General features: G+C 50.0%; 2 protein-coding genes; one reads left to right on the top strand and one right to left on the bottom strand.

The window, feature by feature from the left end:
- Positions 1-14,550: 14,550 nt before the first annotated feature.
- On the bottom strand, positions 14,551-15,749 carry CHC_T00008176001 (hypothetical protein). XM_005712020.1 is given in 2 exon segments: positions 14,551-14,813; positions 14,814-15,749. 1 exon segment carries the CDS (start codon positions 15,747-15,749, stop codon positions 14,814-14,816), a length of 936 nt encoding a protein of 311 aa, XP_005712077.1. The 3' UTR covers positions 14,551-14,813.
- A 4-nt stretch (positions 15,750-15,753) lies between these two features.
- On the top strand, positions 15,754-15,948 carry CHC_T00008177001 (hypothetical protein). Its single transcript, XM_005712021.1, has one exon. It carries the CDS (start codon positions 15,754-15,756, stop codon positions 15,946-15,948), a length of 195 nt encoding a protein of 64 aa, XP_005712078.1.
- The last annotated feature ends 5,471 nt before the right edge of the window (positions 15,949-21,419 follow it).

Genomic DNA, 21,419 nt, shown 5'->3' on the forward strand with positions numbered 1-21,419 from the left:
GTGTTTACAGTAGCCGGAGTTGCATTTCCCTGGCGTCTCTGTTTGTGCCCAGTTGCTTTTAGATTTCTCTACTGTAAAGGAACCTAGGAAGGAACGAAGGATTTGTGACTTTACACAGTCTTTTGTGTCTCTATCGGTATTTGGTTAAGAGACCTACTGTAGCTCTATCTCACCTACTTATCCCAACCTCTCAGTAATGAATCCTATATCCATGACCTCTATCTGCAAACTAGCACCACTCCTTTATGTTCCCTTCGCGTCCTCTTGGGCGAAGGGAATTTACAATCACTATTGATACACAAGAGCACATTGTAACAATCATAACGGTAGCGAGCGTTGGGATCCAGGGTGCCAGCAAAACAGTGCTGCCTCAGAACGGGCCGGAGAGTTTATTTTCTATTGTTTTCGGACACGTGGGGTGCTCTCGCCGAATCAGCGAGAGGCATGCCTGGCAGATCGAAATATGAAGGGAGCTGTCAGGGAATCGCCGTGCCGCCTTCTGCGTGAAACAGCCCGGACAGAATTCAGAGTTTGCGCCTGGAGAGAATTCTGCAATTCTTGAAAGAAATTCGCTCATGACCGTTGCAGAATTCTGTATCAAAATTTTAGTTGTGAAAAATTACAGACGAATTTACGCTAAGAAAGTTGTGATTAAAGTTGTGAGTATTATCTGAAGCCCTTCTGTAGCCGTACTCGACCCGATTGTCCATACGCAAATCCACTACCATGACTAGTGGTAGACAGTGCGACTACACGCAAAAAGCAATTGCTAAACGGGCGAATACTCTCAGCACTGTTTTCGCTTGCGAAACGGCGTCAGCAACACCCTACATCGCTTTTCTCATCATCGACATGTATCTCTCTCATCGCTTTAAAGCTTCAAGCCCAAGAAATTGAATTGAACAAGTCTATCTTACAAAGCAATCGCATTAGCGGTTCGCAGTTTTCTTTCAATTTCAATTCTTTTAGAGAGTCGGAATGCATTTTATACTTTCGCTTCAACAAAGAAAACGTTTTAAGAATGATGTATGCCATGGCATGGCCGAGTGAAAAGACATGTACTACTCGAAACAGATACTCTGTCTCTCCGATTTTATCTACTTGCATTGTTCTTCGCCGCCTTTGTACACCGTCAAGAGGGAAGGATATTGAAATCTTCTCTTCAAAGCATGCTTCTCAACTTTCTGAAATATTTCGGGAAGCTATAGAACACCTACTTGATGCACGGAGTGAGCTTATTACAGGACAAATCAGCACGCAGTTCATACAAGATCAGGCGGAAAGATTTGCAAAAGCCGCTTTCGAAAAGAGCGGTGGACTTGGAAACTGTCTTGGTTTTATTGACGGAACAGTAATTGGCATCGCTCGAACAAGTGACTACGATAGTCAGCTGGTTGCATACAACGGCCATAAAAGGAAGCATGCATTGAAGTATCAAGCCGTCAATAGTCCGGATGATATGATACTTCATGCGTATGGTCCAATGGAAGGACGGCGTCACGACTGGACATTGTACGTCAGAAGTGGCCTGGACGAGCAACTTCCTTCTTTGCTAAATATAGATGGCAAGCGGTACTGCCTCTACGGTGACTCTGGATACAGCAGAAGGTGGTTCATGGAAATTCCCTATCAGGGAAGCAACCTAAGTGTGGAGCAGAGAGCATTCAATAAGGCCATGTCATCATCGCGGATTACAGTGGAATGGATTTTGAAGGAAGTGAAGATGTGTTTGTCTACCCTGGGACGACAAACGCAAAATGAAAGTAATGGAATATCCCGTAGGAGCACTTTATATGGCTGGTATGCTGCTCTCCAATATGAAGAATTGTATCTACCCTAATCAGATATCGACCTATTTCAAGTGCAGTCCGCCGACCCTGGAGGACTATCTATCGCATAAGGATTAGCGTGAGTTCTCGCCCCTCGTCCGCCCGCGCGGAGCTTCGCTCCGCGCGAGCAGAAAACCGGCGGACAAAGTAGGCGAAAAGGCATTTTTCTTTAGTAAACATTGAAATGGGTGCTCAGAATGTAGCATAACCGCCGGCTACTGTACTATACATTAGATTTAGAATTAGATCTAACGCTGTAAGGTACAGACCTTACAGCGTGCGCGCGCGCATGCCTTACAGCGCGCGCGCACCAACACGTGTACCCCACGTGTAGCACACGTATGCTGTCAGCCCCGACGGCTGACAGCGTTACAGTGCGGGCCGGCCCGCACTGTATACAGTAAGTCGACTACAGTACAGTCCGTATTGTACTGTAGACGGTTAATTAACTTGTACAATAAATATAGGGAGCGACCGCGGGCGGGGGGGAGGAGGACAGGCAACCCTCCACCGACGGTCGACCTCCCAGTTTACTCTACTCACACCGCCGTTCGGCGAGTAGTTACCACCGAGCGGGTACTGGACGCGCGCCACACCGCTGCGAGCTGCGATCCGCCTCCGCCCGTCAGTACCGGATCGTCAACCGGTACTGCTCCGGGGCGTCGAGGCATCGATCCGCTCGCCTACGCGCGCGTCCCGCCGACCACGCTCTACCCCCCGCTATCGGCTCGCTTCTGGTGGCGTTGGTTGGTTCAAGACCCTCGGTACGCCGATCTGGGGTCTTCCGCCGAACATCGCGAACACCCCTCTGCCGTGTGTGGGGTGTTCATTCGATACAGAAGCCATTTCTTTACTTCTTGTTAAGGGCCTCTATCAGGAGCTTGTACTTAGCTAATTATAGCTCTTGCATCTTCTCACGCTCCTCACTTCGCTCCTCGCGCTAGCGCTCACGCCCCGCGTGGTCAAACTCGCTGTGCTCGAGCTCAAACTGTAACTTCTCGCGGTCGAGCTCAATGCGCGCAAGGTCTGCGTCTCGCAGGTTTGAGCTGAAGGCAGCCATGTCCACTGAAGGGGCAGCTCGCACAGATCTCGCTCTCGATTTCTTCCTCGCAGATCCAGTTTCTTCTGCTTCTGATCCGCTTCCCGAATCGCTCAGCTTTCTCTTTGTCACGGACGCGATAAGCGCCTTTCCAATGTGATCCTTCTCTTCATCGTTCTTGCGCTGCGCGGTCTTCTCAGCAGCTTTGGTAGCCAACACGTCGTCCCGAGCTTGTCGCATGTCCATCAGCAACTCTTCAAGCTCTCCATCCTCACTTCCGATGCCAGACATGCGACGTTCGCAGCTATCCCGCTTGTCGAATTGGTCCTGAATGCGCTTGTATCTGTCGAGCACGCTTTTCCATGTTACCTTCTCATGCAAAGCCGCATTCGCATTGATATTACCTCCTGCTTCTTGATATTTGTCTCGCGTCTCACCAAACGCCGCAAGGTGCGCTGGCAGCCGCGACTTCTCGCACGATTACGAGGTCCTCCTCAGTTGAAAACCTTGATTGACGCCCGGCCTTGCTTTTACCGGTACTAGCTTCATCGGCAGTCGCCGTAGGGGAGGAGGGAATGACTTCGGACATTTTGAGAAGAGCAAGTGCAGGTGATGGGTGAGATGAAGATGACGTTGAGTACAGTTGGCGCGAACTGAGTAAATATTGGTCACAAGAATTGCAGTCACAGTTTCTCTAACGGCTCACTTTTCTGCAATTGCCGTCACGACCGAATTGCAGAATTCTGCAATTATTTACAGGTGCAGAATTCTGCAATTATAATTGCAGAATTGTCAAGGCGTAAACTCTCTAATGTGCCTGAGCACAGCCGGGCTGTAGGCAAGGATGGCTGACGTGGAGGGAGGAAGATTGAGTAGATTCGGTTTTACGGCCGCCCTGTAGCTCGGCTATTTAGAGTAGGGAAATGAGGAGACTTGAGTAAAGAGGGGGCATCGACCTTTCGGAGTAAACTTCTGTTGCACACATGTTCTCGAGTTTTGCGATTCAGGATCGCGATTTTGGCAAAACTGGTTCCTCACCTCTACAAATCGCAGCCTACCTTGAAGATATCAAACAGGTCAGGTTGCTCCACAGCCATAATTCTGCATGTGGGCAAGGACATAGAGCAGCTCATTAACTTGTACGTGTCCCCTCTGTGAGTCGTCCGCATCTGAAGCCCAAGTTCGATTCTTATTATGCCTCACCGAATGACAAACCCGCACCTGAAAGCAACAAAAGCCAATTGTTATGTATAGCGTGGTAGAAGCAAACCCTTCAAAAGTGACATGCCGATTGTGGACAATTTGAAGGGCAAACAACACAGCGATGTAATAATAAAGATAAAGATAGGTTACTTCCCAATACAAGCAAGCAGTTTCTTCAATATCATGGTTGAATGGGGGAGATAAATTGGTGGTTGCGTGATCGTTGTAGGTATGTTTCAAAAGTTAAACACCTATTATACAGTTCGGGAAAGTCTCCACCTGTAAACAGACTGCTTTATCATCTGCAGACCAGGGCCAGAGCAGGTGCACAAAAAGTACTGCGTGAAGAATGACATTCTTGTTCATGTACGGTGCGCAACGCTGCAATGTCAAGTCTCAGCACCTGTTCAGGGGCTCTCGAGAATGAACCTACTTTGGGTTACACTTAATCCTGAGTGTGACATGGGGTATTGGCTCGAGAAAATCGTAAAGTAATGCCGCTTAGCCATAGAAAAGAAGCTTGATTCGATGGTGTTTCCTTTCCGAGTATACACAGAAGTAAGAGAAGTAGCATCGAATCGATTCCTCTTGGCCAAGTCTTCATGACATCTATTCTCTATAGGTGGTAGGCAGAGAAGGTTCGCCGGCTGGAGTCTTTCATAAAGAATATCGAACCATCTGCATTCTTCTTACTGGATCGGGGGAGGGCGGGGGCGGGGGCGTGGGGCCATGCAAACAGCCCGTCGTCTCTCTCTGACTACATTTCTGACTTCTTCCAATATCGTACAAAATACAGCACATCGATGGTCTCTATGGTTGTTTTTTGTCGAAACAATTCTTTCCTATTTGCATCCGTCAAACGCCCGGTTCGCTGTCTTCTTATTGCATCTATATTAGTCATGAAATATTGCGTGGCGGAACCAAAATAGGTGCCCCCTTTACAGGTGTATTTCGGTCTTTCATAGAACAGTTTTTCACAGCGTTTGGTACTATCAGCACTGCAGGAAGCAAGCAAGAGAGCATTCCGTCTTTACCGACTGTGGGAAAACTCTGTGACGGAGATTCTTTTCTACAATTAGAAAACTGTTTCACGCGATCAGCTTCTTCACAACAGCCCTGAGTAAAGGGCATTATGGCATCTGACTCGGAGAAGAAATCTGCTTTCAGAAGAGCAATCGGTCGAAAAAAGGCAGTCAAGGTCGTGGGTGAAGAGAAAAATGAAAACAAAGAAAAGTTTAGTCCGAAATTAGGCCGTACTCAGCAGCCAAAAGCGTCTTCTCGAAAGAGGAACCTGTGTAAGAAACTTGCAGGGTCAAGGGATGAGCCAGTATTTGGCTCAAGGGCAAAGACCGGACTGTCAACGCTGAATGCCAAAGAAAGGGTACTTGAGCAGTATCCCGGTCTAAAGCTTGAATCACCTAAAAATAAGGCAGATGAGATTGTCTTTCAGGGCCCCAACAGTATCCGTGCAGAAGTCATCGACTTCAATGCCATGTTGATTGTTATGCAGGACAACATGAAAATGCTAACACATACGGCAGTAGAGCGATTCTTCGAATGGATTCCTATCTTCTCAATATATATTGAAAGGTACGTAGTCGTTGAGGAAGACTTCATCTTGAAGTGGATTGAGAGGAAGTCTGAAACTCTAAGAGGTGATCTGAGACCGAGCTATAGGATGGTTCTTCGAGGAAAAATCCAACGGCAGATTCAAGATATCCAGGACATACAAGATGAGTTTATGCCTCACCTTCCAGCTGGTGAGCGGCTCCCACGCCTTGTGGAGGCTGTTAAAACGTTCACAAAACACATTGAGGAATACTTGCAAGTAATTACGACGAAGCTTCCAGAAGTTATATCCAAGCACTATGAGAAGGCGGACATAGACAAAGCCAAAATACGAATTGTGAAACATATCGTGGCGCATGTTGGGTATCAAGATTTTCTTGCCATATACACAAGATGGATGAGACCAGGACAGCTGTTGGAATGGAAGACTACAGTGTTGTTTCCGTGTGATTTTAAGTTCTTTTCGTATGGAACATGGGATAAGGACATGGACTATGCCCACTATCAGATTGCGTCGCAGTTTGCAGAAGCTCTCGAAGAAGAAAACGCTGAAGAAATTGAGTTAAACAAGCAAAGTAAGGTAGACTTTGAAAGAGCTCTAGCCAATAGGCAAGAAGCGGAAGGTTTGGAGGAGGACTTCGACGCAAATGAAATAGAATATGGAGACGCCGTACAGCCGGAAGATGATTTTGAAAGGCCACCACTCGAAGCAGAAAAGAAGTGACAAGTTGGCCCGCAGCTGATACTTGTTTTTTGTAAGAGCAGCAAGCGCTGTGAGCAGTGTACCTTGAATAGTTTTGAAAACTCTCCAGAACACTTCTGTCAGTTTTTGATGCAGTAGAATTTCTGTTGATTGTCAGCCTTCTTTCCCGTGAACAATAGTCTTAAATGGCGCGCCACTAAAGTGAGAGTGTGTTCTATTCCAAAGGACCCGTCTAAGCCTCAAGAAGAACGGCGCGAGTGTCTTACACGAAGATCTCGTCATGAGGAACAGGCTAGAAACCAACTTCGATAATTTTTTACTGAGTCGCAAGCTACTACAGTATGCCGTCACTGCATAGGCGCTGAAGTCAGCTTCCTGGCCCTCGGGGACAACTTCTTTGAACTATCCTCGCAACATGAAATCAGGAGAGAGATTAGCCTTACATCATCATACAACATCAAACCGACAACCCGAAATATTGTGTATTTAACATTAACCAATCCCGAAAACCTCTCGGAGCCCTTGACAAGGACAATAGAGTACAGTACCTGCATGAACTGCGTCGAAAATCGCAATTGCTCGAATTCACGTGGGGGTCTGTGAAATATCCCTAGCCTGCGTAATGATCACTATACAGTAACGTTGTCCGTAAAGTCGCGAAAACACGAGTTTGCTCGGATATTCTGGTTGCAAAATTTCAGACGAGTTTTGCAAAACTCACAGCACACCGAAAACTCGGGACATGTGAGTTTTCCACGAGTTATCACATCCGCCTGATTACTGTACGGCAGTGCCGGATCGACCCGTCTTGAAGGAAAACGAAGTGGGGTTTCCGCTCTCTCATCAGCACAAACGAGTCTCATACTGCACGGTTCGTACCGGTTTGCGTCATAGACGCCCCTATCACTTCATCTACCCAGAGTCCATCAACGGATCGAAGCACCACAAGATCTGCCACATATGCCGCTAAAGCAATCGCAGAAGACAGACAAGTAGAAGCTTCTAAAAAGCGGTCCTCTCTAAACGGCCCCCCTCAGCCCGTCAAGAAGACGAAACACATCGCCCTTTCGACTGAGAACTATTCTATCCTTGTGGCGAGCTACAATATTCGCTTCAGCGAGTATTCGCCCAGGTGCACGTGATCCGTCGGACGGCACAACGATGTAAAGGGGGGGTGCTGGAGACGTCGGACAAAAACCTCATTATTAAAAGGAAAAAGTACTTGTAATTGTCAAGCAATCACCATTTTTTATGTTTTGCGACGGGGACACTCTCAGCCTGTCGTCCACTGGGACTTGGCGAAAACAACCACGGACACAGGAGAGGAGTGAGATTGAAGCGCGCGGACACTTTTGCACCTCAACCGAGCACTAAGATCGGACATCCAAGCAAATAAATAAAAAATAGAAAAGTCCGCCTATTTTGTATTTTTGGGTTGTTGCACACTTATACGTAGAAAGCCGTAAGCAATCGATTGAGATATTTTTTCTTTAATTTCAACCACGTCGTTCTGATATACGGCGCACTATCTGGCGCCGTTACGCGCGGCGGTGCTCCTTGGCCCGTGTCGGAGATATTTTTCAAAATATTTTGCATGTCCGATTTTTTTGTCACTGTCCGACAACACCAGCAACCCCCTTTACCAGACTTGCGTTTGTTGCGGGCAGGTACCTTGCTGGAGGTCAGTCCGCAAAACTCGTGGTGGGATTTTTCAAACTCGGGTTTACTGTCGATATATGCAACCCTGGCGCGCTGTGGACAGAGACAAGTAAATGTGTACAAGTTGGTACCCCCCCGAAGTTGTACACTTCATGAAAATAAACGAAAAATCAGCTTCCAAACATCTGCCGAAGTCGATTTTCACATGGCTAAACAGAGCACGGGTCCCCGAATCCTGTGCTGTAAACGGCGAATCGCCTCATTTACGGCAAACGCGGTCGCCTCTCGTGAGAGCATCACCTCAAACAAGGCATTTCTGCAAAAACGGACACCAAACTTGAACACTACAGTAATTGGGCAATTCAAATTGGACATGCAAATTTTTATCGTCAGAAAAACATTTCAAGCGCAGGTGGATGCAGGCCACCTCCATTGCTATCGAAATGGATTAACCTGACGTCATTTCTCATTTGCTATCAAAGACGTTTTCTCATAGACACTGGAAAGTTTCAAGACCAAGTTGCTCCTCTACCTTCCTTGCTCTAGCTTCGGCCTTCTTCTGACAGACGATGCGATTCGCTACTTGACGACGAACTGCCATGGGATGTGGGGCTAAATCACGGACGCCATACGCAATGACACGCAGAGCCAGAGCCTGTTTCTCAGTTCTCAAACGTTTCTTCATTGTCATATAACACGGACTCACGTTCCACCTTCATTGCATCCATTTTTCCTTTACTGCCCTTCGCGCACTGTCTAGAATATTTTTCTCCTTGGCTTTCTGCAGCGCCGCCCCAGATGTCAAACATAAACCAACTGCAGTGTCCAAGAAACCGCGGCGTAATACCACCGGCTGCAATCCAATGCCATCTCTTTGTAATTGTCGTTTTTTATCGATCATTTTCGATATATCCTCAACGCTGATTAGCTTACTATGTTCCTCATAGGACATTGGGCGCGATACGTTCAATAAAGGTCGCCAGTCTAACGGATAGATACCCGATTTCCCAAATGCCTTCTCAATATTGCTTCTTGTAAAGTTCATTGTGTCGGCTTTCGTTACCAGCTTCAAAAATCAAATACGTCATAGACGTTACTGTTATCGGCAGATGACAGTCTCTCAACCAGATTACGCAAGTGCATCTTGAAAGGTCCGAACACGCCGACATCTAAGGGCTGTTTCACTCCACTAGTGTGTGATGGCGATGCATAGGCAATAACACCAGCTCTATCAAACATATCCAACACACGAAACGTCATGTGATTGCGATATCCATCCATACTAGGAGCAAATTTGACCATTCCTTGTGCGCTCAAAGTTGTCATTCACGAAAAATGTTGCCCATTCCATGAAGCTGCTGGAGTCAACTCCGGCAATATGTTCACGTGTGGTAATTAAACTGCCATTAAGAAGGAAATCGGCAATAGTTTCAACGCATTCTCAATCTCCGTAATTCGATACTCTAAAATTTAGAGACTTGCCTTTTACAACGAAAAGGGGTCGCCCCAAACACTCACTGACGAATATAACAGGCATCATGTTAATACGCTCAATGTTTCGGAATTCTGAGGACCTCTGAACCGCAAAAGATGACCTTGTGACGAAATGTTTGCGCTTGTCTGACTTTAGACAGTCTTTGTTTGGGGAAGTGCCCGTTTCGTCCAAATTTGCGATGTGAAATGAGTCTATACTGTTGCCCTGGATGATTTTCTTGATGGATAAAGAATGAGTTGTCAAGTTTTCGGCGTTGCAGGCTCTCCAACGAATCTCCTGTTTATTAGTCGTACGGAGAAAGCTGATGTCATCTTGATGGCGACTCAAAATGTTTCGCAAAAACGCCTTGCGGAGGCGATTGTTTATCAAAGGAAGCGCCGCCGCCCGGCCGACGAGACTCGACATCTGCATCCTACCGAGCATGGCTCTGAATGAGAAGCAGCAATGGAATAGCCATTTGGTCATTCATGGTCGTGACGGTGGCTGCTCGTTCGTGAAAACACCATCATGATTGAGCTCAGCTCACAGCACACACTGTACATACTGTAGTTAGAGCTCTGACGGCGTCATCGCCGGCGTCCGGTGAGTACAAAGCATGCGTACAGTAGGGGGACGCACATTGGTTGGGTAAATTTATCAATGCAGAAGGGGTGCGCTTACAGATACACTAGCAGATATGAAGGTGAATTATACTTCTATCGGGTACGTGATGTCCGCAACGTGTGTCGGTAGGCGAGAAAGGATAGCTGCAGCGACACTGGACCATATGGCAAAGCTCAGGCGTTGGTGAATGCGTGACTTTGCAGTTGCTATCGTGCAGGAGCTGCGGAGAGCGATCAGTTTTGCATGAGCGTCCATGACTTGAAGCGTAGATTGTGAGGGCGCACCCAGAGTGTCGAAGGACAGTGGTTGAAAGTGCCAGTCCAGGGACGGGGGAGGACCGTGGTCCTCGATAAGCAGAGCGTTGCGGATGGTGCGGTCGAGGGCCTTGCGCTTGCGATACGCGCCTGCTTCGGCGGCTCCAGCACTGTGGCGCGCGGCTTGGTATAACACGCCTTTACGAAACGGGCTGCCAATAGTGATATCATAAGCCGTTGGCTTATCTGGAAGCAGACCGGGAGGAGGCGGCGAGGGCTGTACGAGTATGTCGGCAGGGCGTGCAGCGGTATTGGGTATGAGAAACGGGACCTCGAGGGAGTAGGCCAGACCAGCTGGACGGAAGATTGTCGGGCAAAGACATTCCGGACGGTTTTATGTCGGTGTACCGTGCCGAAACCGTGGCGACATATAGTAGCATGGTCGCCTCTGGTGTCCATCGGTTTAGAGCAATGGGAGCAACGCAGCGGGGAGACGGAATCTTGTGTGACGTGAGCATCTAGGTGGCGTCGGAGCATCGTGGCCCACGTGGCATTGTGAACGCGAGACGTAGCAGCTGGGTGGGCAGTGAGGAAGGATGTAGCACCCGGGGAAAGTAAGGAATTATACCTGACTCGTCTGCGTATGCTTGCGGTGCTGTGGTCAGCTGGAGCAGGAAACGACTCCCAAAGGTTCTTTTGCCAGTATGTGCGGGCTGCTGCACTTTGTTGCGCCTGAAGTAAAACGTTGTGTATGCGTTCAGGTCGCGACACTAAGGCAGCTGGTTCTAAGCAACCGAGATCCGCCTCCGTCAACGCAAAGTGTGGCGGTTGTACACTGGGGGGCAAGTTTCTGAGGACCACACGCAGGGTGCTTCTTGCAAAACGCTGATATTGTGTGACGGAGGGGAACTGGGGGCCCTGCAAGCGGACGGGGGCGGCGTCAATGAGACTGGCTCCGTATGAGGCGTGGATAGTGGAAGCCAAGGACGTGAAGCCGTGGCCTCCATGCCTGAACGGCAAGCGAATTTGAGCCGCGATGGTTGGGGAAAGAGTCACACTATTAAAGCGAGCATACGCGTCAAGTTGTTCCCGGTCAAATTGTTGGGCGTATGACAGAGCAAAGTCCGGGGTAACCAGGCGAAAAAGATGCTGCACACGATAGGCAGAAGCGGAAACCCGGTGTAAGTGGAAGCGGGTTCGAGCTTCAGGTATTCGGTCTAGCTGGGGAAGGGCGTTGTTGCACTGCAGTAATTTTTTCTGTATCTACTGTGTCATGAAGCCATGTGAACCGATTGGGGCTCCGAGGAGGTCCAGTCCTTCCTCTGCAACACGGAACGGGGCCACATTAAACAGGGGGCTCAGAATTTCAGGGTTGACGGTGGGCCAAAACACACGTGTCTTTGTAGGGTTCAGTAAAAACTGTTGTTTAGGGCCTTCTGCTTAGATAGTGGCGAGCGCTTTCACTACTTCCTCAACTCTGCCGACAATCGTGCCGTCGTCGGCATACCATCTGTTCATGAGGAGGTCGCATGACTCGGAGATGTGGCGTGCAAGCGGCTGCAGGGCGAGTGAGAACAAGAACATGCTGGACGGGTCTCCTTGTTGAGTCCCTTCTCGACTGGACATTATGTGCGCAAGCATTTCTGTTGGATTTCGCTACTACATATACTGTGCACCCCCCCCCCCCCCCCCCCCCCCCTCCCACCTGTCTCCTGGCCAGGGGGCACTCCCTTTTACCACAATTTCCGTGGCAAAACTCATTTTTTGTGCACAAAAAAGAAAAATATGACTCTGACACAAAAAATAATTTCCGGAGGCGGCGCCCATTATTAACAGGGGCGAAATCTGTGAGACCAACAGTGCAAGGTGAAACTGTGAATGTCCAGCAAGGTAAGTACAGGCATCCCACCCAAAAACCTGCGAATTTCTTCGTCTATGCCAGCAACGTGCTCACAATTCTCAACACAGCCCCTTCTCATGCTGCAATATTTTCCCACAACCGTTGTCACTCTGTTGGAAATGCACTGGTACCAGCAATAACCCCGCTTGCAATATCTACCCCTCATCCCTCTCTTAAGGTCAGCTTTGCATGTCTTCCCGTGTCTCATTTCTTCCCTCCTTCCTCACACATCATTCACTCACACACCATTCAGGAGACTTCACCTGTCCCAGCTTTCACCGCTTCCAACTCACCACGTCGGTTTTGTCGCTCACGCAAAAGAAGACCGAAAACCCAGGATGGACATTCCGCCACCTCCTCCACCGCCACACCCAGGAAATCTCGACCCTACCGTTATGCCCAGCTCCCAGTCACAAATGGCATCTCCTTTAGCTGCCCGAGGGACGAAAGTTGACGTCCGCCTCTCCTGTCGAGGTCTCGTTGGTTTAGATCCGAGTCCACCTTCCAGTTTTGCCGTCGTGTTCCATAAGACGTCTGGAAAGTCCGACTGGAGAGAAATCTCTCGCTCGGAAACCTCTCGACGTAATGCCGACCCGGATTATCGTCGCATTTTCCAGATAGAGTATCGCTTCGAACTCTACCAGGAGCTCCGCATTGTTATTTTTGACAGATCCACTGAATCCGAGAATTTGCAACACCACTCGTTAATCGGCGTTGCCGACTGCACACTTGGCAAGATTGTATCTGCAAGGAGTGCTTCCCTAGAGATCAACCTGATTAATGTCCAGAGAGGCGGAGAAAAAGTGGGTACCGTTCTGCTCCAGGCTGAAGAGATACTTTCGGCGAAGAAGATGATAACAATTGAGATGTCTGTCGCCCAACTGATGTCCGAAGAACAAACATCAGCTCAAAATGCCTACCTAGAATCGTTGAAGACCCAAGCAAATGCTCCGATCGACAAGCCTCAGTTGCAAAGACGAGGTCCTGCCGTCATTGTTAACCGCTTTCGCAAGGAACCCAAGCAACCAGCTGTGCTACCAGCCCATCTTGAAAACCAAGTTCAGAAGGAAGTCCTTTCTCGAGCAGCCGTTCATCAGGAAATACAAAAAATCGTCACTGCTCCACCGCCGTTTGTTCCTTTTCTGACTATCATGCGCGCCCCAAAGTCCGCGACAGCTGCGTTGGACTGGAACTCTCCTGATATCCAATGGGAAGAAGTGCACAAATCGACGCAAATCAAAGACTACACAGATTTAGTCCGAGGAATCAAACTTGAGCCATTTACGTTATCTGAGTACGATCTGACCGAAGGTGATGAGTCACGGTTACTGAAGATAGCTATCGTCCAATCTCAGTCTGGCGACTCGGGAAAGATTGTTGGTCAAATAGTCACTCACTTTCCTGCCCTGAAGCGCACATGCACCAATGCACAAGATCCGATACTTCGCCTTCAACCAACAGGCATTCTCACTATTCAAAACTATTCCGAAGAGGTTCAACCGTCCTTCATGGAGTATCTGAAAGGTGGATGGTGCGATTTCGGGCTTGTCTGTGCTGTTGACTTTACCTCATCGAACGGCGATCCGCGGAGGCCGGGGACGCGGCATTACAACCCAGTCCCAGGTGCTGGCCCAGTCCCTCCGAACGAGTACGAAGCGGCGATGCGAACGGTTGGGAATATGCTGTCGAGTTACTCCTCGGATTCCCGAATCCCAGCATATGGATTTGGGGCGAACCTCCCGCCATCATACGACATATCTCATTGCTTTCCAGTTACAGAATACGAACTAGGGGATCCTTACTGCAACGGGGTTGATGGCCTCGTGCGGGCTTACCAAGCGACTCTAAGCCGGGTTCAGCTGTATGGCCCCACTATCTTTTCAGAGGTTTTGCGAACAGTGGGAACAATTGTGTCAAGGCGGGCAGAAGCTGCTGCTCGCGCTGGTAACGCTAGTCTGGCATATACAGTGCTTCTCATTCTCACCGACGGTGTCATTAGTGACTACGACGCGACCACAGCGGAGCTTATCAAGTTGAGCGCACTTCCATTGTCAATCGTAATTATTGGCGTCGGGTCGGAGGATTTTGGCAAGATGCATGCTTTGGACAGCTCAAACGGTCTGTTGCGCAGAGGTGCCGAATTTGCCTTACGAGAGTTTGTACAGTTTGTCCCGTTTCAAGAATTTAGAGGAGACCTTTCACAGATGGCCGAGCGCGTATTAGGGGGCATTCCGGACCAAGTATTAAGTTACGTCACAAAAGTTCGCGGAGAGGGTGCTCCCGTTCGCTAAAGGTGTTTCCAAGCACTGCGTTCCCAGCATGCATAAAGTGTCTTTCTTAGGGACGCGTGATTTTACTGTATTAGCTTGTTAAGTTCTTCGTGGACAAGAAGGCGGGTGCTGCGGAGCCAATCTATATGAACATGAGATAGTAACAGGCTAGACAAATTTGGTCGAATGCCGAAGAGCTGTGCTGTGCTGCAGCAGCACGAACACTGTCTGTTTGAGTTCCCAAATAACCAGGGATGACGTCAATTTTCCGAAGCGCGACTACAACTGCCTAGTCGGACATTGTGACTTCCTCGACTTCTGAGTATGGGGTTGGCGTATGCCTCTTCTTCTTCTTGTTCTTGCCTGCCTTGTTAAGCTCAATCCTTCTTCTGAAGACAAATTCTTCATACTTTTCAGAGTCCCAAAGCTCCTCACTGACATACAATTGCTGATCTTTAACAGATAGGCTCTCCCAAGCTTGGTCAGAAAGCTTCATGTTCTTTTGTATCAGGTAAATCTTATCACTGTCTGAGTACTCCTGCTTTCGAATCTTGTATGCGACAATCCAATTAATGTTCCACAGCATTACTCTTGCGACGCAGCCCGGTAGAGCCATTAGCTTGAAGATTATCAGATTTCGCCAGTCCGGCTCTTCAAGCCCCACGACGTCGAGATTGATCATGGCTTCAGCCTCTTCTTTTGTCTTCGCCTGCTTTGATTTCACTAGACGTGAGACTTCCCTCTTGAACTCCTGAGATTCTCGTAATCTTTGAAGAGTCTGTTTGTAAGAATAGTTCATATTCAGCCAGTGAAGAAGCGTGACAATACCAACTATTCCCGTGAGAACGAAATATACGTTGGATTTCGGGGCGTATACATCTTTGGCGTTGTCCATCAGGTATTGCCAGTACTTTCCCGGGTTGTCCAAGAAATCCTCATACTTCGCACGCTTCTCATTGTCTGTCAGTGTTTCATATGCAGTTCCAATCTTTGCAAACTCCTCTACGGCCCCTTCAACCCCTGGCCTCTTGTCTGGATGTAATTCGGCGGAGAGACGTCGATATGCACGCCGTACCTCAGCCTTCGTCGCATTGCGACGCACTCCCAGTAGCTCGAAGCAGTTGTCATCCCCGCAGAAGAGGGCTGCTGCCTGCGTGGAAATCAAAAGAACTATTACCAAGGAGCAGAGCGAAAGGGACCCGCCACGCTTCGGTCGAAAGCTCATCGCGATGGCGTTAAAGAAACTGTTGCTGATATGCAAAAGCTTGGTGAACCCGATACTACAGCTACACTTTGAAACAATAACGCCCAACCGCGATTATTCGTACGAACTGATCCCCAAAGAAAAGAGCTATTCGCATTTATGCGAACATCGCCGCAGGAGCCGTGTTGCTTCCCTTGCCAAAACCAAGGATCATGCATAGATGGGCACCAAAACTGCCGTCCAATGAAAACTAATTATGGGCGCTCCTTTTCAAAAAGATTGACCACACTGAATCTTTACAGTGGTCGACGCGAATACAATTTCACAAAAAGGGGGGATTGGCGATATAGTGCTACCCTGTGTCAGTGGGCCGAAAACGGCACTAACCAGACATTATCCCCTAAACCTAAAGATAATGAGATTTAGGGTGTGTCCACCGGGGCGCTGCAAACGCCAAAAATTGCGCTATACGAAATCCTACGTGTAATGTAGTGACTGGATAGCTATAAACGAATTTTGCAGTTCTGTGTGTGCAGTCCACCGGTTGTCGAGGTTTAGTGCATTCATTGGCAATTGAAAGGTGAATTTGGACAAGGGGGCTTTTCGGTTGGAACGCACGACAACTCAGCAGAAAGTGGAAAACAAGTGGACCATTTCAGCCGCACCAAGCCAAGTCAGGATGACTTGGCGACAAGTCAGCGCCAAGCCACACGCCATGATTTGGAATGATTCTTCGTTCCCGTAATGAAGAACTTGGCAAAAGCAAAAAATCAGCACCAAGTCACTAATGACTTGGTACTGTTTCTTCATTCGCGTAATCAACACTTGGCAGAAAATGAATCATCACCAAGTCACACGCAATGGTTTGGTACCCCCACTATGACTTGGAAATGATTGCGAATAATTCTTCATTCGCGTCATGGAACTTGGCAGAAATGGAAATTCGGCCACTGTCCGAAAACAGGGCTGTATAAGAGAGGCACGTCAAACTCTCTCACCACTCTTCTCTCTTCCTCAAGTCGTCGCTTGTTCTCGTTTCACAACTCAACAAGCTCCAGACGGATCATCGTCACGGCCGGCTCTCAACAAAATCGCGCATTATGCCTAATGCTGAAGAAGTCCAATCTTCGTCCGGATCCGCAGGCATCTCTGGTCCAGTGCCCACTTTGGAAAACCAGCCTTCTACCAGTCGCCCTCCGTCTGCCGCTCTCGTCAACATGGTCAACTCACTGGAAACGCAGGTCGCCCAGATTCTCCCGCTGCTCCCGAACCGCCCCGCTGGTACGGCTCCTACCGCCGCTACCGCTGAGGCTCCAGCCGCTCCGCCGGCTTTACAAGCCGCCGAGGAACCGGGTGCCAGGACCCCCCACGCGGGCCCTGCACCACCGCAGCTCACGTCTGCTCACGCCGTCTACGCCGACAGGGGACTTCAGTTCACACTTCCAGCTCCGACTGCTCAAGGAATCGCTGACACCGTCGCTACACGCCAACAGTACGGGGAAACTTGGAAACTCAACTTCTTCCAGAAACCCGCTACCCAGGCCCCATTCCCCGCCAAACGCTTCATTCCTGAAAACGAGAAGCTGTTCGGGCGCATCAAGGAATCGGACACAAGGGACGGTTGGGAAGCTGAGGTACTCTGGAACGTCGGTTACAACACGGAAACTGCCCTCGCCGCATCTCACAAAGTGGCGGAGGCCTTGTCCACTGGAAACACTCAAGCCGCTACTGAGGCCTTTTCAGTCCTGAACCACTACCTCCAAGCCTCGTACGAACGGGTGCAGGAGCGAGTCGACTTCTTCTCAGACTCTGTGGAATCAGGCAAGTCCGAGGCGGTACTTCTCCAGAAGTACCTACGCGAGCAATATCAGCCCTACGTGTCCCAACTCTACAGGGACACCAAGGAGAAGTTTGCCGAACTCCGCTCCCAGGCCTACGCCAAGGAATTCAACAAACAAGCTGCTCGCAACTCAGGAACACAGGCTACAGGACTTGTCTCAAGGGGACTTTCAGGAAAAGAGGCGCAGCGGTATCCGCCGCGGAACCCCAATTCAGGAGGCTCAGGCTCTTCCGGGTCTAGCTCCAAGTAATGGTCCGCAAACCGGACCCTTCAGTGCTATGGCGAAACCCACACCGCCAAGCACGTTTCTGGGCCGAAGGGCTCAGGGCTCCGGACTTCCTAGTCCGCGAAGGGCTCAGGGCTCCGGACTTCCTAGTCCGAGCCATCAAGTTCGGGGTGTACGAGAAGCCGGTCAACTCAGCCAAATTGGCCACACGCTTCGTACTCCCCGAGATCCCGGTGGAACCTCTGGATTTGGACTGGCTACGCAACGAACTCGCCGATGCCACGCGCCGCCATATCTACGAGGAAATCTCCCCGGTGGAGGCTCACCGCCTCAACAAGCAAGGATTCCCTATCTCCAACGCCTTCATCGTGCGCACGGAAAAGCGACTATTGGTCGTCAACCCCAAGCGACAGTCAGATCTCTTTCGGTCTGTTCCCGTCAAAATGGAAACACTGGAATCCTTCGCTTTGGAAATCAAGCCGAACGACCACCTGCTCTCGTTCGACATAGAGAAAGGGTACCATCATTTCAGGCTACATCCAGCTATCCGCAACTGGTTCCTCTTCAGAATCGATGGACGTTACTTTCGCTGTATCGCCCTACCGTTTGGATGGAAGCTATCTCCGTTCTACTTCGTCAAGTTCATGCGACCTTTCGTCGAGTACATCAGGGACCGGCTCAATCTCCGCATCCACCCGTACATGGACGATTTTCTGGTCGCAGTTCAAGGTCACACCGAACTCCGCAGAGCCCAGCGGCTCCTGGACTAACTGCTGCAGAAAACCGGTCTCCGCAGAAAGCCAGGCAAAGGCTGCTGGGACGGGTCGCAACGATTGGACCACCTCGGTTTCGTGATCGACACCAAGGCTCAAGTATTCGGGATCACGGACAAACGGATTCAGAAGATTCAGGCTATCGCTCGGAAACTGCTACAACAAGCCCGACAGAACCGTCGGTTGGTGGAAACATCGTTGTTACGCCACTTCCTCGGGGTGGCCATCTCATGCTCTCTGGCCATGCCTCTCGCCCGCTTCTACACCCGTTCACTGTACGACTCACTACGGGGACCAACGAAGCGGCGCGTGAACCTCAAACACGCAGCCATCCGGGACCTGATACACTGGAAAGAATTGGTCAAATCACCGTCTACGCGCCCTCTCCATCACCAAACGGCCACAATGGCAATGCACTCCGATGCATCAACCTCAATCGGGATGGGAGGGACACTGGGACACGACCTCAGGATGGCGGAACCAGGGGTCTGGGAAGCGAAAGGGCTCTGGGATCCGCATCTGCGTACGAAGCCCATCACCTTTCTGGAACTCAGGGCAGTAACGGACAATCTGAAGGCATTCGCAGACGACCTTCGCACGGGGACCCATCTCCGCGTATGGGAGGACAATCAGGCCGTGGTCCACATACTCAACACGATGACCACGCGCTCACCAGCCCTCATGAAGGAATTGCGGGCGCTACACAGGGTACTGCTCAAGCTGGGAATCTCAATCGAGTCACGATACGTCCCTTCTGCCGTCAACCGCTTCGCAGATCGCCTCTCTCGCTTTCGTTCACTGGACGACTGGAGGATCAACACCCGGACAATCAGGGCGCTCTTACACGAGATGGATCCAACAATCGACCGGTTCGCGGATCAAGAATCAACGATCTGCCGCCAGTTCAACAGCCGCTACCGCTCACCGGGATCCTCAGGAATCGATGCGCTACAGCAACATTGGGGACAAAAGATCAACTTCTGGAACCCACCGCTCAAGCTCATCCCACTCGTCGTGGAGGAGATCATCCAGGAAACGGCACAGGGCTTCCTGGTCACCCCGGGGTGGCCCACTCAGTCGTGGTGTCGTCGCCTCAAGGAAATCGGAACGTTTCAGCTGTTTCAGGCGCCAGACGTCTATCTACCCCCATTGTGGGCACCACAGCACCTGCCGGCCCCACCATGGAAAATAGCCATCTGGACGATACGCAGCAACTTCCGCTAGCCGCTGCGCTTCGTGGCTCAGTTCTACGCGCCGCCGGAGTCTGAATGTCAGGCGGAGGAACTACTATCGCTGGTCTGATTCATCGCGCTCGGGCGCCCAACACCTGGAAATGCAATGAGCGATTCTGGCAGAAGTGGGCTAGGTTCTGTACTCTGGAAAGGATCGAACCATGGATTGCTGAAGAAGGATCTCTGTTCAGGTACCTCGGTTGGCACTTCGACTCAGGCACGATTGCTGGGGGATCAGTCAAGAATTACATCTCAGTAGTGGTAACGGCCCACAAACGAGTCAAGTTGCCCGTGGAATACACCCCGCTCATCCAGCTCGCGTTGGCCGCCTACCAACAATCTGACCTAGATCGCCGCGCCGAAAACGACCCGGACGCACACAAGGAACGACGGGCCCTCCCGAGCACCATAGCCAAGAAAATCTTCGACGCTGCTATGGCCGCTCCTGCTCTCAACCGTCAGTTGATTCGCAACGCTACTGCGGTTCTGGTTTCCTACGTCTTCTTCGAAAGGGGGGAAGCTGGCGCTGCGCTTCGCATGGACAACATTCAAGTTTCGGAACAATCGATTGACTTGGCAATTGCTTTACGGAAAAATCGGTCTCGCGTGGCACATACTCTATCCTACACTAGGCTAGCTCCTGACAAGCCATCGCTCATCGACTTGGTCTTACGGTACGACCGTTACCGCCGAAACACCCGCTCCACAAGTCGCTACTATTGGGACCTCCCGGGCCAACGGCTCACACCGTCATCGGCAAGCATCTCACGTTGGCTCCAAGCTTGCCTGACTCACGCTGGCGTCACTCCCCCTCCGCAAGTGTTGTGGTCCTCACACTCGCTTCGCATGGGTGCCGCATCGGAATGCGCTGCAACAGGAGTCCCTTCCTACCGCATTGGCATCTGGGGGGATTGGAGTGTCGCTCGCACAATGAAAGAATCCTATCTCGACGCTCGCGTACAGCCGTGCGAGGATTCCGTCTTCTTTTTCGGACACCTGTCCGAAATCTCGACTACTCCCTATGGAGTTTCTTCAACACTATTCAGTGCATTCATTGGCAATTGAAAGGTGAATTTGGACAAGGGGGCTTTTCGGTTGGAACGCACGACAACTCAGCAGAAAGTGGAAAACAAGTGGACCATTTCAGCCGCACCAAGCCAAGTCAGGATGACTTGGCGACAAGTCAGCGCCAAGCCACACGCCATGATTTGGAATGATTCTTCGTTCCCGTAATGAAGGACTTGGCAAAAGCAAAAAATCAGCACCAAGTCACTAATGACTTGGTACTGTTTCTTCATTCGCGTAATCAACACTTGGCAGAAAATGAATCATCACCAAGTCACACGCAATGGTTTGGTACCCCCACTATGACTTGGAAATGATTGCGAATAATTCTTCATTCGCGTCATGGAACTTGGCAGAAATGGAAATTCGGCCACTGTCCGAAAACAGGGCTGTATAAGAGAGGCACGTCAAACTCTCTCACCACTCTTCTCTCTTCCTCAAGTCGTCGCTTGTTCTCGTTTCACAACTCAACAAGCTCCAGACGGATCATCGTCACGGCCGGCTCTCAACAAAATCGCGCATTATGCCTAATGCTGAAGAAGTCCAATCTTCGTC

This window comes from Chondrus crispus, genomic scaffold (genome assembly GCF_000350225.1).
Source record: "Chondrus crispus Stackhouse genomic scaffold, scaffold_95, whole genome shotgun sequence".
In the NCBI taxonomy this organism is placed as follows: domain Eukaryota; phylum Rhodophyta; class Florideophyceae; order Gigartinales; family Gigartinaceae; genus Chondrus; species Chondrus crispus.